The sequence below is a fragment of the Hyalella azteca genome, unplaced genomic scaffold (genome assembly GCF_000764305.2).
Source record: "Hyalella azteca isolate HAZT.00-mixed unplaced genomic scaffold, Hazt_2.0.2 contig7818, whole genome shotgun sequence".
Taxonomy (NCBI): Eukaryota; Metazoa; Arthropoda; class Malacostraca; order Amphipoda; family Hyalellidae; genus Hyalella; species Hyalella azteca.
In genome coordinates, this window is record NW_025937932.1 from 77498 (window position 1) to 94161 (window position 16664).

General features: G+C 38.4%; 1 protein-coding gene across 1 annotated transcript; it reads right to left on the reverse strand.

Moving 5' to 3' along the window:
- Positions 1–7: 7 nt before the first annotated feature.
- On the reverse strand, positions 8–13881 carry LOC108679158 (condensin complex subunit 3). Its single transcript, XM_018167742.2, has 25 exons — positions 13622–13881; positions 13032–13361; positions 12388–12616; positions 11858–11994; positions 11224–11582; positions 10677–10872; positions 10045–10192; positions 9494–9627; positions 8592–8768; positions 8252–8476; positions 7923–8018; positions 7509–7664; positions 7210–7342; positions 6607–6830; positions 6150–6317; positions 5415–5559; positions 4842–4942; positions 4602–4673; positions 3698–3777; positions 2952–3143; positions 2039–2143; positions 1346–1482; positions 980–1070; positions 577–669; positions 8–391 (listed from the first exon to the last, which is right to left on the reverse strand). Exons 1-25 carry the CDS (start codon positions 13775–13777, stop codon positions 331–333), a joined length of 3945 nt encoding a protein of 1314 aa, XP_018023231.1. The 5' UTR covers positions 13778–13881; the 3' UTR covers positions 8–330.
- Between the last annotated feature and the right edge of the window lie 2783 nt (positions 13882–16664).

Here is a 16664-nt window from a genome sequence, read left to right on the forward strand (position 1 = left end):
CGAGATAAACGTTCCAATAAAGGTTTATTCATTAAAATTTAAGTGTTAAAAACCGATTATTTGCACGTGGTTCGCAATCTTACACTTTGATTCAAATACTGAAATATGCTAACTCGAAATTTCTTCGAAAAAAAAGTCGAATCTTGAAAGCCTAATGGAAGTTTAAGATAATCGAAAAACTGTTTAAAATAATCTTGAATAAATTACACAATAGAATAAAGTTAAATTAGACAACGGGAAAGATGCTATGCATAGGATCAGTGTCGCAAAGGATCGCGAATTGAATTGTCCTCAACAGTATCCTCAGCATTACTTTTCACCACTGGAATGTCAACGAAGTCGGGTCGAGCGAGTTGAGCGACCTGAGCTTGCTTGACTCGACTCGTTTGTCCTGAAAATAAAATTTCTATTAACCGACAGAAGAACGACAAGAAACCGGTAAATGGTCCAGGCATTAAGAAATGATCGAGCGTAATGACTGCCACAAAAGAAATGAGCTTCGACGTTCAAACGGTTTCAAGGAACATCAATTCAATGGATTAAGCTTCAACTCGATGACAGTAAAGCGTGACTTACGAGCGTTGAGAACGGCGATTACTGGCATCCGTTGATGCGTTGGACGAGCGGGAAGATCGCGTGCTGATCGAACTGCTGGCAGGGCTTGCACTTCTGTGAGGAAATCATCAACCTTACTGCATGCATGTAAAGCTTACAAGGTTGTCGACCAATTACCCATTCGTTGAATTATAGTTTATTGACCTCTGAGGATTTTTTTATTGGTACAGGCATAAAAAAAGTTTTCAAATAATATTCATCACGACATATAAACGAATCGGCTGGCAGGAGGGAAAATGCTTTCAAATTTTGTGTCATATAAGTATTGAGCTATATATCCATGACGAGGTAATGTTAATACACGTTATATTCCCCTCAGTAGCCCACATTTGTACCGATAATAAAACTGTCTTTTTGAACTTACGACGAGGGAAGATTTTTAGTTCTCCGTAGCCTCTTGACGGCAGGACGCACTGGCGAAGAGCTACTGCCGCTGCTTTGGGCTGAGTTGCTCTCTGGTTATGCGAGACGGTGTAAGCAACAATACAAAGTTCAAATTCTGGATCATGCTTGTAAAGATATAAGGATGCAGTGAATGTAAGATGTTCATTTTCAATTCATTGTATCCAAGCAGAAATTTAGAACTTGTTTTGAACAGACCTTCAACAGACATGGGTTCTCTTGGTGATGGAAATTCATTCTCCTATAGCAATTTTTTTATTCGAAGCCTTTGTCACACAAACTCCATGTAAAGTTTCATCAACCAAAAATAATTATAAAGAATTCTTGCCTTCGCTCTGATGGGTTGACGTTATTCTGGCCTTGCGGTTGTCCGCCGATTTTTGAGTCGCGCTTCGTTTGCTGGAGACAGCCGGCTCCGAAGTGGTTGCGATTTCTTCATCGGTGGACGTGTCAGCAAGCGAATACCTAATCCCCAAAATAAGTTATATTTAAGAGTCATACACTTCCAAAAGTACGGCCTCAGTCGAGTTTTCATTACAATTTCATCCCATTAACTGATGGCGAACTCCAGCATTTTTAGCTCGAGCCCGCAGAGACAGGCAGAGCTCGGCAATTTTTGGCACAGGATTGGCAATAGGAAGTATTGATCGCATGACGAGAGAAGAAAGAGCTGAGAAGGCTTAACATGCATTTTTACTTCAAGGTAATCGGAAGTAACGAAATTCAAATGTGCATGCGCAAAGAGTATTGGCGTGGAACTAAATATGATTGAAGATAGAATTATAAAATTTAGATATATAAAATAATTTACAAAAATATCATTGAGAAAAGATTGATGTACAACCGAAGTGTGTTTACAAATGAATAAGCAATAGATTATGTGTTTTCAAAAAACTAATGGTGCTCAGTTACTGGGATATCGAGGAAACACGAGCTATGGCAAAGCTTAAGAATGAAATTTTCAAACGGTTCATCGCAAATACATAAGACGGAGCAGGAAATCAAGAGAGCGTCGACTGACCTCACAGCAGCTCGTCTAGACCGTCGACAGGCCGCAGAGACGCGCTTCGTGGCGCTGTCCTCGCTGGCAGTGGAGCTGTGCCTCGTCGCACGCCTAGTAGGTGGCCTGTGCATTCATAAGTTCTTATATTATAACTATGTTCATTCATATATTCATAACTTGTTCATAATGCAGCTACATTCAGATTTACTCGGAATTTGACTTTTAAGTTTCGGCAAAATACATTTTATCGAGCGAGAAAAGTTACGGGAGATAACCAGTTAATCAACCACGTAAATTTAAGAGGAGATGTCTCCTATTAGAAGCACATATTAATAAAAAACTGGAATTTATACCTACAATGTCTCTGCATTTATTTATTAACAATGCATACGTCGACGCCGTTTGGAATAGCAAGTTCCTTTGCCGTGCACTGAAATTGATAGAATTCTGTGTAAAGTTCATTTATGCAATGAATTAATCAAGCGTGCAATCGCATTAACCCTCTTGTGACTGACGGGACTTCTCGGTCCCAAACCACCATGAATATCATTGGCGACGGTAAATTGATACGAGATGGAAGGGTTAAGAAAACTGCCTTAAAGTTCAAATTTACGAATTGAATGAGATCGTGATTAAATTTGTGACAAAATAGATCATTAATAGTGTATCTTAATATATTGTGATACATGGCTACTTTCAACAAGACTTTGACGTTCGTTCTGCATTATAAGATACGAGTTTTTGTCCCTCTTGCAGTCTTCTCTTTATGCTGACCATCTGTGCTCTTATATACATAGTGCAGTGCTACCAAGAATCTAAAGTACTGATAGTCAATAATCCGCTTGAATTCAATAAATAAGTCCGCTTGAAAATTAGATTACACTCATTTTCCAAACAAAAACTGAACCGAAAACGACTAAAATGCACCCACCGGGCATCTTGTACGATTTCACTTCCGTCGGTAGCCAATTCTTCGTTTTTCTCCGGATGAGAAACAGGAGCCGCCGCGTTAGAAGTTGAGCCGGATGTAACGGCTTCAGAATCTACTGCAGTGTTATTGTGAGCAGCGGGTGAGGACTGTTTTTCGGTTACAGTTGTTTCTTTGTCATCCCACTCGCCCGACCTGCAAGAAAATAACGAACGGTTCGTTGACTGTTCAAAAACACGTCTTCAGGATATACATCAATAATGTCAATCGTGATTTTATTTGCATAAATAGTAGGTGTAAATAAAAGGAATACCATTAACTTTCAAAATTGTGTTCACCTGGGGAGAATAATGTTACTCTTTAACACGTTGACTACGATTGCTTCATCTTGTACTATTATTTCATTTTTGTACTTTTTTTAAGCAGGGTTGCCAGACGGTCATTTTTTCCGGACAAATTCCGTGATTTAGTTTTTCTCAATTGCGTTGGCCGGCTTAAATTTATGATAGGGGTACATCCTAATTAAATTTTAAATACTGCAAAAAGAAAATAAAAGGAATTTTCATAGCGGAACCTACAAATATACTAGTATACATTGAATTATCGGCCTTTTTTGGCTTTTTTTGTTCTCGGATTTGGCCGATTTTAGGCAACCTAAATTATGTACCACTACGTCCTGGAGAAATACATTTCGTGGTACGCATATGTACCAATACGTAGTCAACGTGTTAATAGCCTAATAAACTCACAATTGGATCTCCTGGTTGGACACGGCCAGTGTATCTGACTCAGTCGCAGCATCCTCTTCGTTCTTCACGGTGTTCTCCGGCTATGACATGAACGAAAGCAGAAATGAAATCGCAAACGTGCTTATGTCAGGGGGTTATCATTTTATACAATATGAAAAAAATAGTAAAACGCTAAGCGTTATCATTTGAATATAGCTTGCATCAATTATAAAATTTAACTGGAGTTAAAATGGGACAACTATGTTTAAGAAGCTTCATTTTCTACAGGGGTGATTGTGACAACCATATTTGATAATTTGCAAGTTAAAATCAGACTGAAGAGATCATTCTTAAATTCAGGAGGAAACAGGTGTACCTTATAGTCCATGTGCAAACCGAAGAAAAGGTAACTTTTTGAGTAGATCCTCCAATTTATACCTAAATTAGGTTTCATATCATTGTAAATCATTAGATATTCAATAATTCAGGTGTCCATTTCATTGAAATTAATCATTTTTAATCGGAAATACAATTAACATGGATTTTCATCAACTAGAACCTCAAGTCCAAGAACAAAATTGTGTCCGGTTGCTGACGACGCTCAAATAACAAAAGCCAGAGTTTTTCCAAGTCAAGTTCTTAATAATCTAATATCTAGTGCGCGGGTATTGAATACCGTATAACGGAATAAAATAAGTAATCAAATATTTAGTTTATACAGGTTATGCTGACATGGAAAGGAAACTCGACTGGTGTATACAAGTCAAATCACAGATTTGAAAACACCAAATACAGACACTGACAAATTTTCTGGTTCAAAAAGATTATATCTAATCAACAGAACAACAATTTACTAATTGCGAAAATAACTAATTCAACTTAAATCGAAGTAAAATCTTGCTCAAGTGAAACTTTCATAACTTACGTCTGTACGAGAATCTACACTGGAGGACGCTTTCTCTTCAGGACTGGCTGCATCTCCAACTTCAGACTCAACCTGGCAAGCAGATCTCACTTAAGAACGGCAATTGAAATTTTCCTCGAGCCATCGGGGTAACCACTTTTCTTCAATAAAAAAAACATAAAAATATAACTCGTTAATATTTAAACTGAATACATAAAAACGGCTGGGAAATGAATTTCAAATGCAGGAACTTATAAATACCTCGCTGGAAAGTAAATCTGCACGGCTCTCGGTTGAGTAAAGTTGGCGTTTGCGGCGCGCAAATGTCCCGTCGATAGACTTGCTGCACAAACTTGAGCTCTCTAAAATATAAGTAAAGGAAGTCATTAGTTCAGGCAAGCCATCAAAAATGCGTTCGCTTACACAAGCAGTGAATGCATATATATTATATGATTATGATAATGCACAGATAAATAGATTTATAACTTCAATATTACTTGGCATGATAAGTAGCGGAAAAAATAATTTCTTTTGATTTTAAAATTTATTTCAAAGATTTGAAGAAAAAACACATTTCGGTTATCTGTCTTGATAAATGAATAAAACCGCCGTCTCAGCACTATATCTAAAATTTTCGGAAAACATACATACACCGACAATATTAAACATAGTCAATTCATATTCCGATAAAGAAAAGTACCAGACGGCAACGTTCTTACGAATTCAGAGTATGTGAACACGTAAAATATAATGAAAATAACCGTTAATACAACATTAAATTTGAACAACCATTAATAAATTGCGACTAGATTTGTGACTCAGAAAGCAACTTACCATCAGCAGCACTGAGACGCTTGGACTCGTCAGCCGGCGCGGGCGTCTCGCTCCCTTGCTGTGCTGGAGCGCGCTTCAGAAGCTCCGTGACTGACAGCATAAACTTCTCCAGAGGCGTCATCAGGGTGCGGTCACCACGCACCCGCTGTCAGGTAGTCAGAGGAGAATTGCAATACAATTTGAATAGGGAATAACGGTACCTATTGACATGGCATAGATCAAAACTCGAGGGAGACTATGGAATGCAGCTTTGCAAATTTCGTTTAATCTATAAGTTCTTATGAATATTTTATTTGAAAATTAGTTATTAATTATTGGCAACTATAAACAGATGCCAATTCATGTAGGTACTTCTATGATGCTTGGAGCGCTGTATCGGCAGGGATTCTTCATCAATGATCAAAATGAGCAAAATCTATATACAGTTCTGCACAATGATTTTCTCCAACGCATCATATCGAGTTATGCGTGATCTCAATAAGTTAAAAGAGCACTCCACAGCAGAAAAACCGCTTTAAAAATATGAATATTTTTTAATTAGCAGCCTTTAAACAGAGTGGCAGGATCTTCGAAGCCAAGGTATGAAATGAAATATAGGATCAAAAAGCAAGACAAAATAAGATAACTTCCTTAGCATGCCTCGTAACGTGAGGAAAAGTGAACGGACAAGGTTTGTTAAAATGACTGAAGCAGCTACAGAAAATGTAAATAACACATGCCATATATTTGAGTTACCTTCATGAGCTTTGCCAGAAGAGTGTGCAGTTGGCTGAGGTTGGTGTAATTGTCGGGCGTGAGACTAAGCAGCCGCAGAGAACGGCAGAGGTGATGCGTTAGACTCGAGTTTGGATGAGCCAGCATCTCTCCACACAAAGTGAACACAAGAGCGTCGTGTACGTTTGTCTGCTCACATCAGTTAAAACAAAAAAACAATCAAAACATTTTTCCTGCAAAAATTATAAGCAAAAATGTGTGTTCAAGCCATGAAAAACAGCTTAAAAATTTTCTTACGGAGGTTAAGTTGTTGGGCGCAAAATTTTATGAACTTGCATCAGAAGTAACCATGTAGCAATCATATAACCAGGAGCGATAGTTGTGACGAATTTACGAAAATCACAATTGAATGACATTACAGAAGGAAATTGAAGATACATACCATATTTAAGTTTTTCCGAGTCATATAACACAGCACCTGTTGAACGTCCTTGGAGACGATGGCAGGACTGGTGATGCTCAGCAAGAAGCTGCACACGTCATCAAGGTCGACCTCATGATAGGGCGAGCGAGGGCTGGCTTCAGAGAGAGTGCGTAGAGTCCGAAGAATTGAGGCACTCACACACTCCTGGTGAAGGCCGCCTTTAGACGCGTAAACTGGGAAAAACGATCCCAACATTTGCCGTAGCTGCGTATCTTCTTCTGCAATAAATAAAACATGTTGCTGCAAAGAGAGAAAATAGATTGAACGCTTTAATAGCACTTATAACAGCAGACACAATATGGTTCTTCTAATCAAGCCTAAACTGGTACTAGTGAATTAAGACGCTGCCTCAACCCTTCAAGATATGTATAATTTATCAAGATGTTTCTCATAGCATAATTAATACATGGTTCTTAATGACATTTACTTGGATCATGTACAAAGCGTACTTCAACAGCATCTTTTGATTCAAATAACAAGTTGATCACCAAAATACAGCCAGCAGAACAGTATTTTAGTGATTAACTGAGGGGGAGCAGTCAGTAATGGTAGAGCAGTCAGTATACAGGCGTCATTATGAGTTTATTGAGCACGTACCAGTGAGGGGGTTGTACCACAACAAAGTGAGTTGGGATAACAGTTTCGGGCACTGCAGACGACTGAAATTTAGGAGCTTGCACAGCCCCAAGGCTACGGCATTACGAACTTTTCCATCGTCCTGCTCAAGTCGCTGCACATAGACATTGCATTAATTAAAACACAATATATAATAACTCAACCGTAACACTATCAGATCGAAAGCATTAATTTGGGTCACATTTTGTCTCTGCACTTTACTTGATACAAAAGGTAAAGTTGTAGGTAGTGTTGATGTTTCAATAATTGCTGTTATTCACCTCGGAAAGCACAGAGACGATCGCATCAGCGTCTTCGAGCACCGAGCTCTGGTCCTCTTGTTTGCCTTTGAGGTTCTCAAGACCGTGCAGCAAAAGCAAGTCAAACACAGCCTGCACGGCAGCAACCTGAATAGCCTCCGTGTCCACCTGACTGATCTGAAAAATAAAATAATTGTCAATGATTTGACCAGGCCGCGAGATCTCAAATAAGCTTCTCAAGGTTAATTCTGACAATAATCATAAGAGGGTGGGAAGAGTCTCACTTCCCACCCTATGGGACAGCCCTCTTCAGGATGCATACTTCCGGGCGTCCCTCCCGTCATTTGCCCACCTCCCTTCTGAGCAGTCTCTCGACGTACCTGAGTCTCGACACGACAAACAACAAGAGTACAATACAAGCATAGTCAACTATACCTGAATAAACAGTGGGAGATGCTTGCAGGCGAGATCCTGAGAGATGATGCACAGCAGAGCCAAAGCCCGCACCGACATCTCACGCACCAAGGCATCCTGGGAAGAACAAAAATAGACATGATGATTGGAGAGATAAACTAATATTGATTTCGATTCCAGTAATAAAATGCTTGTTCGGTCATAAAAATAAAATGATTTTCTAGCAAATCTTAAATCATGAAGCAAAAATTAGCACAATTTCATCAAAACGTCCGGATTAAAAGGCCTCATTTGACGAAAGTTAATCGATCAACTTGCTGATCGTGCAAAGGTATTGTGAAGAAACTTGCCTGGTTTTTGAGACATGGCAGCAGGAGATTGTCATGAAGAGAGTGCAGCGTGGGTGACAAGACGTTAATATCAGGATTGCGCAGCATCTCACAGACGATGGTGAGGCAATGCGAGAGCATCACAGGGTCTTCCTCCTGCTGCTGGGTCTGCTGTTGAGTTTGAGCCTGAGTGGTCTGCTGGTTTGCATCGACTGTCTCAACGGGGCTGGAATCAGTTTTCTCCTTCTGAAAGTAAATCACCAAATTGGTCAAAAATGTCTCGTATTTTTACCTATTTCCGCATTTACAATTGAAGCCTTTGTTAAGTTATGTTCAATTTTAATCTCTAGATTTCACAAACCTCCTTAACTTTAGGTGTCTGTTGTGGTGTGATGAGCTGCTGCTGGAGGGCTTCATGCTCAGACTGTAGGTCCTTGAGTTTCAGTTTTAGCTCCTGAGCGCGGTCCAGATCCAGGCTCCTAACGCACTCTTCGAGCGCCTCGCGCAGCTCGTTCAGCTGCACTCGAACTTTCGCCGCCTGTAATGGTAATGAATTAACTTCACTTTTTGTTTGAGATGAAACTTCAGAACAATTTCAGTTCAAAGGTAGTCAGAAGTGGTTTTGTTCGATGTAGTAGTTGCCAAGAAATTCATATGAATTGAAGGTAAAAGTAAGAGCAAAACTAGTCAAAACAAGTGTGCAATTTATAGCCAATTCATGATGACGTGTTAAGATGAATTTGGATCATTAAATTTAAAGAAAGTATTTAGGAAGTAAGTCTTCCCGGAACTGAAAATAACACATGAGCAATCAATGCCACTTGAAGTAAAGTATTTGGCCACATAGAAAACTTTATTTTTTTCAAAATAGGTACCTTTATTCAAAAATAGAACGACAAACAGGCAACAAGAAAATCTTTCGTCATATCTTTAAAATTACATATTTTAACCAGAGGATAAATTACATGGAATAAAACATGGATTTCTTTATAAGAAAAACGGTTCGAGTATTGCACATATATTTAGATAAGATTTATTCCCTCTAGAAAGTACCGTGCACAGATCTTGGAGCGGCTATGCTAGAGCTACAATGAAATGAAAATATAGCGAAATAGGAGACCTTCGAGCGGAATTCATTTGCCTTGCCAACATCGTACAAACACATAGCACTTGCAATAGGTACTTCATCCACAGTTTTTCAATCTCAGCCCAAGTCATCACCAATATTCTACTGACGTTTCGTCATTCCTCCATCATATTTACCTGAATTTTCTTGGCTCTCATCTCGTCCTCAGACATGGCGGTCGGCTGGGGTACGATCTCAAGCTGTTCTTCAGTTGCTGTCTTTGAGGCACTATTGCCCTCTTCGATTTCTTCACTAACGGGCTCTCGAAAATCTGCCAATAGAAAAAATATATATTCTCGATTTTTGTAGTGCCTCTGTTAAAACGATTACAATGGAGCTGTTCTATAGCACCTCAGTCATAAATTCAAATTTACAATTTTTCCTTGCTTTAAATGGCAGAACTTAGCAGTCGAGCACTATTTTCCATGATAGCATATATATTTAACAAAAATTTTATCAATCTAATCACACAATAATGGACAAGTATTCACCTGGTAAGGTTTTCAATTGGACACCCAATCATGATCGCACTTCAGAAGACACAAAACGCCTTTAGAATGACGTTGACAACACTAATGGTTTGAAATACTGAGGTAAATTCTTCATGAGACTAGAAGCATTGCTGCAATAAATTGTTAAATCTTCGCCAGCATCTGCACAAACATTAACTTTTGAAGCCTCGACTGACCTGAAATTATCTCTGCCAGCTGCTGCACCCGTGAAGCAGGCGGGTACAGACGACCAAATGCTTCCACAAGAACAGCAATGGAAGCTTCGCCCAGATTAGGGCACACTAGCAGCCGTCGGACCATCTGTACCAATGATCGGCGACCAACCTGGAGAATAAAATCTCAGTAATCAATGTACACCACGTAAATTAAAACCACTCCATTATTTAGGATTTAGACTAGTATCCACTTACCAATAAATATTAGACACGCGTGGCACCGGATGAGATGGCCCACAAAATGAATAACAAACACTGCAACTCTTTGATAGTCAATAACATCATCATCAATACAGCTGCCAATCAATAACAATAACAATGTAGCATCAATACTGCTGTTTATGTCATATGAGATATGAACATCATGTGAGAATATTAAAATTACATCGTAGCAAATTAAATGAAAATTTATCAGGTACATTGTGTTCTAACATGTGACAACACCATTTTTAACAAGCCTAGGATGTTTCCATGTCCAACCTAACCTGTTTTCCCTCCAGCAAGAAATAATAACAAATTATTGTTCAAATTACATGCCAGCTCACCGTTCCCTGCCGGTGTGGCTCTGTACACTTTGGGGCGCACTGGCTCACCTCATCAGCAAGATCGTAGTAAGCTGTGATATGTACGAGTTGCTGCAGCACAAACTGGCGCTCGAGAAGCTGCACAGCAGCGGCGTGCTCATCTGCCACCTCGGCTTCAGGACTCAGAGCATATGCCTCCGTGTAGCGACAGAATACACTCAGGTCAGGTAGTATAAAATCAAGCTCCTCATCAGCTTCTTCTTTCCTGTGCAAAAGGAGAAAATTGTCAATTGTGTTGATCAGCTCTGAGCTCACACGCTCACAAAAAATGTATTCCAAAAGGGTTGTTGAAGGAATTTAGTGCTTCAAGCAGAAGATAAATAGATTATGTCAACCTTACAAAGATAGGTACTTCATTTCACACATTTCACTAATTCTTTACAAATTCACAATAAAACGACACGATCGTGAGTAAAATGCAGCTTCAAATTATACAAGATTTCATCTCTTTCAGAGAGCGTATGATAGTTTGTAATTAAATGCTGGACAAACCAACAATGTTCTTTAAAATTAACAATGTTAACTAAACTAACAGTCCAAGTACACTGAGCCTCACTTCAAGTGCTTTGCCAAGTTCTTCCAATATAGGGCACTCTCTGGTTTGAGCTTATCAAGGGGCAGCAATTTATCATCATCAAGGAGGTCAAATCCTTGAACGAGCGTGGCAGCAGGTACATCCATGAAGACTGCATCCAGAGCCATTTCAGCCTCCTTTGTGAAAGCTTCAACATCAAGACAAGTGAGCAGATCCAAGACACTGCTATTCACAAAACGTAGCCAGGAATTGAGGAGGTTTTTCTGCACTGCAACTCGGACCACATCACTCCGGTCGTTAAGTCCCTCAGAAAGCAGACGTACGCGCTGACTGATTTGAAGGGACTTGATGTGTACCTTCTGGGCCAGCACAATGTAGGCCTGAAAAATGATCATGCATCACTGATAGCAAAAATGTCTATAGAGAAGGGCAACTTAAATTAACTTTTAGCAATTTATTCAGCATCAGACCCAAAAAATTTCCCAAGACAATGATAAAAAACACAGAGGACGGAAAATGGATATAAAACTAAAGTTAAATTCATGCAGTTTATCTACACAGGTGACCTATCGTGATCTAAAATTTGAAGTTCCAAGTGTATAAGAAAGGCAATTCAATCAGGAAGTTAGTGCATTGCCTAAGTTAGTAATCCCACCTGACGGCGCACGAGGTTGTTCTTGTCTCGAGTGCGCTGTAGGACATCAGGAAGAGTCTGGAAGTTGAGGGCTGTGCAGCAGAGAGCAGCACGTCTCACTTCACTGGCAGGGTCCATGGACAGGTGGTAGCGGTAGGCTGCACGTTTATATTTGTCACAACTGTATTTTTGTGATGAACATAAAACTATACAACTTTAACATGATAATAATTTGGAAGAAATCTGTATGCATGAAATGATAAACAGAATAGTTAGTCATGAGATAATACAGTATATATATATAATTATTTTAAATTCAGTGACAAGTTGTCAAAATAATAATACAAAAAAGGAAATATTGTATGAAAAGTTACAATACAAATACCCAATGAATGAAAAACCAATTTTCATTCAGCTAGTAAATAGTACCTATGCATAAATTGCTACTGGTAATTTATACATATTTATATTACATTTATTTTTAAAGCCAACAATACTTCATTACTTTTTTTAATAGCCTGACTGGCACAACATCAGAATAAGAAGCTGACCTTTAATCACAGGACAATCTTTATTAGTAGGATCCTGGAGTCTGTTGAGAGCATGAATAGCTTGCACCCTGACAGCAGGCTTGCGGTCCATGAGTCGCTCAAGCATGGTATCATATATCGTGTTGAAGAGGTCATCATCAAGGCTGGCTGACTTGCCCATGCTATTCAAAATGCGGTTAATAAGCTGACATACACGGTAACGCACAGCTGAGCTCTGGGCCTCATGAATCTGGAACAAATATTTTAGAGCATATAAAAATTATTGCAAAATATATTTTTCATGAATGATCCTAACCTTAGAAATAAAATGTTTTCTCATGTATTTAATTTCATAAAAAATGTAATCGTGTATTTAATTTGTAACTGTGAATTTATCAATTGTTAGAATATCTTCAGTGCAAATTTTCTAACATAATTTCTACAATCAAATCATTTTATCAAATTGAAAAATTTAACCAAAACACATCTCCCAAATCCTTTAACTAGACTCATCAGAAAAAACTTTCAAACAGGTTAAATGTAGTGTCTTTCCACCTTTATCTTTGTGAAAAATTTAATCTTTATGAAGTGAAATCTGAAATTTGAGACCTATTTTAGTCTGAATGACAGTGGACGCAAACTGGCTTTTTGGTTTCTACTCTTACATTCAAGAGGAACTGGAACATTTTGATCAGAAATTCATCCACATCATTGTCAACCTCTTCTTCTTCTTGCTGCTGCACAACAGTGGAATCTTGTGAGGATGATGAAGAAAGTTCCTTCTCCTTGTCCAGCTCTTCAGGAGTTTTGCCCAAATCTTTCTCATTGTTGTGGTTGGATTTCTCATTGCTTTTATCCTCTTTCAGAGTTTTATCATAAGTGGTAAATGTGGCCACAAATGAGAGGCATCTTTCCACTTGAGGATGCTTCTCTCCCACAACAAGGCACACCTTTAGGAGGTCCACAAACTCACTGAAGAAAATGTCAAAGTTGGTCTGCAAAAGAAGAAAAAATTGTATTCTGAATAATTAAGAAATACAAGAAGACCATGTAAGTTATTGCTCAAGCAATTTGATAAAAATAAGATACTAATTAGACGTGAGCAATAAAGCATCTTTCATGAGCATGAGAAGCACTTTTTGATATATATATACTAGAGTAGGTACACAAAAAGTCATAGCTCCTCTTATTATTATTGAATATTTAATTATAAAAGTTGTTGCATCTGGAAACAAATTATACAAGTATTACTTACCTTATGGTAAATCTTTGTGAGGTGGACACATAATTTTGAATGAACAGCCAGAGTCTTTTGAGCAGCTTCAAATACTTTTTGCAGACTGTTCTGGCCCAGCTTATTTTTGACAGTGGTAGGAGCTGGGCCAGCAACTTTGGCAGACTTGGCAGTCATAGTTGGAAAAATACTTGGTACACACTCATACAATCTAAACAAGTATATAAATATCCACACACTAACTAAAATGAACCAAACAAGAAGTATTATCCCCCTTGTCTGAAAAATAAATATAAAATAAATAAGTCATCATATCGAATATGTATGTAAATGACGCACAAATCCCATCATAATCAGACCTGCATTTGTCATCAATAGAAGGCCTTGCCATACCATCTACATGTCTATCTAACATTGGCAACAAAGCTTTCCCAGTTGCCGCCCCCAGAACCTAGATCAATCTGCCAGCTTCCATAACATCCAGCTACTTTCTTGCAGGGGTTTTGTCAATGCCTAGAGATGGAACTATTTTGTAGAGCCTGTGAATTGAGTGCTTAGTAATTTTTATCCAATCTCATCCTTTCCTGTGTCTATTTATTTTTGGCTTGCTATAAAACTTATGTGTAATGCGCACTTAAGAGTTTGTTTGAACTTCAAATTAAAGTTCATTGTAGAATAATAATGATAGTAATGATATTACATTATTTGAAATATTATAAAATTTAGCAGTTTCTGTTTGACCCTCCAGCCCAAAACTTTTCAGCCAAGTCCAAAACATCTTTGTGACCTTTTTCCCTACGTTTGAAATCTCCTTGCCCTACAGTGCACTTTTGTTGACACTTGACAATTAGATAGGAAATAAATAATTCATCTAGCAAGAATCTTGAGGCTTCAAAAATGGAAGGAAAGCTCTTGTTGCAGCTGAGAAGGTACATATATTCCATGACAGCTGTACAGCACTGATCAGTTATCAGTTAATTTTTTAGCAATCCCAACTGGAAATTTCATTTCCCTGATAGACATACCAGTATAGTCAGATGGGGAAAGACAACCAAAATCACCAAAAAGCATGTGGCATCTATCCCATGAATAACTGAAAAACCCTGAACATATCACAAGTATTTGTGCAATGGGCTTCTATACTACCTACAGCTCAGACTTTCCCAACTTATAGTCTTCTGTACAGAGCAAAAAAAGGTAAGCCAGACTGGGATAAGCCAGGATCAACTGGTAATTTAGACTAATTCTTATGTTACAAAGTTTTTAATCAAAGGATGGACCTGATATTTAAGATTACCTATCTAGAAACACTTTAGTTAATGAAACAACTTGCTACTGTTTTGTGTCGTAGGAAGCTAACTTCCATGTAAGTCACATTGGAGCTAAAAAAAAAATTAAAAAGCGTGAAAATTTGTACAGATACATTAATTGTTTTATACTGTGGCAGGCATTTCTGCCAGAGTTCCAGTTAGGTCCTAGCCAGCTAATCCAGGAAAACATCTACCTGTAGCTGTAGGCTGGGCTGGAAAAGTCCAATTTTTTTCTGAAATATTGCAGCTTTAATATCTAGACTCCTGTGTTTGGTATTTTTTTTTATCCGAGACGAGACAACAGGCTCTGTCCCGGTTCGCAATAAATACCAGGACAATTTTCAGCCCTCCGTAGGAATTCTGGGACGATACCAAGACGAGACGAGGCTTTCCGGTTAAATAGGTACCTTAAAATTTCCCGGAATTTATGGCCATTTTAACAAGACGAATAAATTAATGATATGGTGTAAACTTTGGCTTACCATCATACATTTATACAGAGCTGGGCAACGCTACTTTGAAATGTAGTGGCCGCTACCGCTACATGCTCTAAATGTAGCGAGCGCTACTTCTACCGCTACATGCTCTAAATGTAGCGGGCACTACTTCTACCGCTACAATTGCTTAAATGTAGCGCCGCTACTGAAAATGTAGCGCGCTACTGCCCACCTCTGGTAACAACTAACATGTTGACACTAGTAAAAGGCTGAGGTTGACAACATTATACCGAAATCTTTCATACAGTTTTATTCTGTAATTTATATTATATATGTATCATGCTGGTTTTTAAATACCGTAAAATGGTGTAACTTAGACCAGCGGGGTAACTTAGACCACTTTTCGTTTTTTTTTAACAAAAACCCCCACAACTCAAAAACTATTTGACATAGAAAAATTTTGTTGATGGGCATTAAAGGCCTAATACTGAGGCTACATAAAGTTCAAAATGACATAAGAACAGGTTCTTTTGAATAACCTATGGATTGCCACCATGCGCAGTGGCGCTCACCGCTCAGCCTCTTACTCTTAGGTAGTAGAACTTTTCAACTTTGAGGCTAGAGCTAATCTTGACTGTGAATATTGATGCTCACTTCACAAAACAATGATTCAATATAGTTAAAACTATAAGCTTACTAGTACTACTCACTGCCCATTGCCCAACCTTCACTTAAAATTTTTTCAATACATAGTAAGTAAGTTATCACTTATCTCATATCTGTTTGACTGTTACTGTTAAAAACAAGCTAACAATCTACCTACATCTATTTCATAAACAATTGTAGGTACCTTAAGTCCTCAACTAATTGTGAAAAAATTTCTAGCATGAAGGTGTGAAGCTGTTTGGGTTGGTAGCTACCATATCCTTAAGCGGTTAAGCCTACTTGTTATTAGGTAAAAATCACACTCAACAACTACAAATCCTTGTTCTGGCAGACCTGCAAGTGCCAAGTGGCATCTCCTCATTCTCCTGTCCTGTGGGCTGTGAGCCTGTGTCATTGACAGTTTGACACTAGTAGGACTTGTAAGAAAAAATCTCCTATCTGCAGGTAATGCAGAAATCAGGTAGGTAATGATCTATAGTTGGGATTTTTAAAAGCTCCACAGTCCACAATGAACCTTCATGTGTAAATTTAGACTTTCTGTTTACTTGTAGTTGAGGCTAAAAAATAACAGGTAGTATACTCCAGAAGGCAGAAACCCCCATTGAAAGTTTTCCCAACATTTTATGATTTTCAGCACAGACCGTGGCCAGG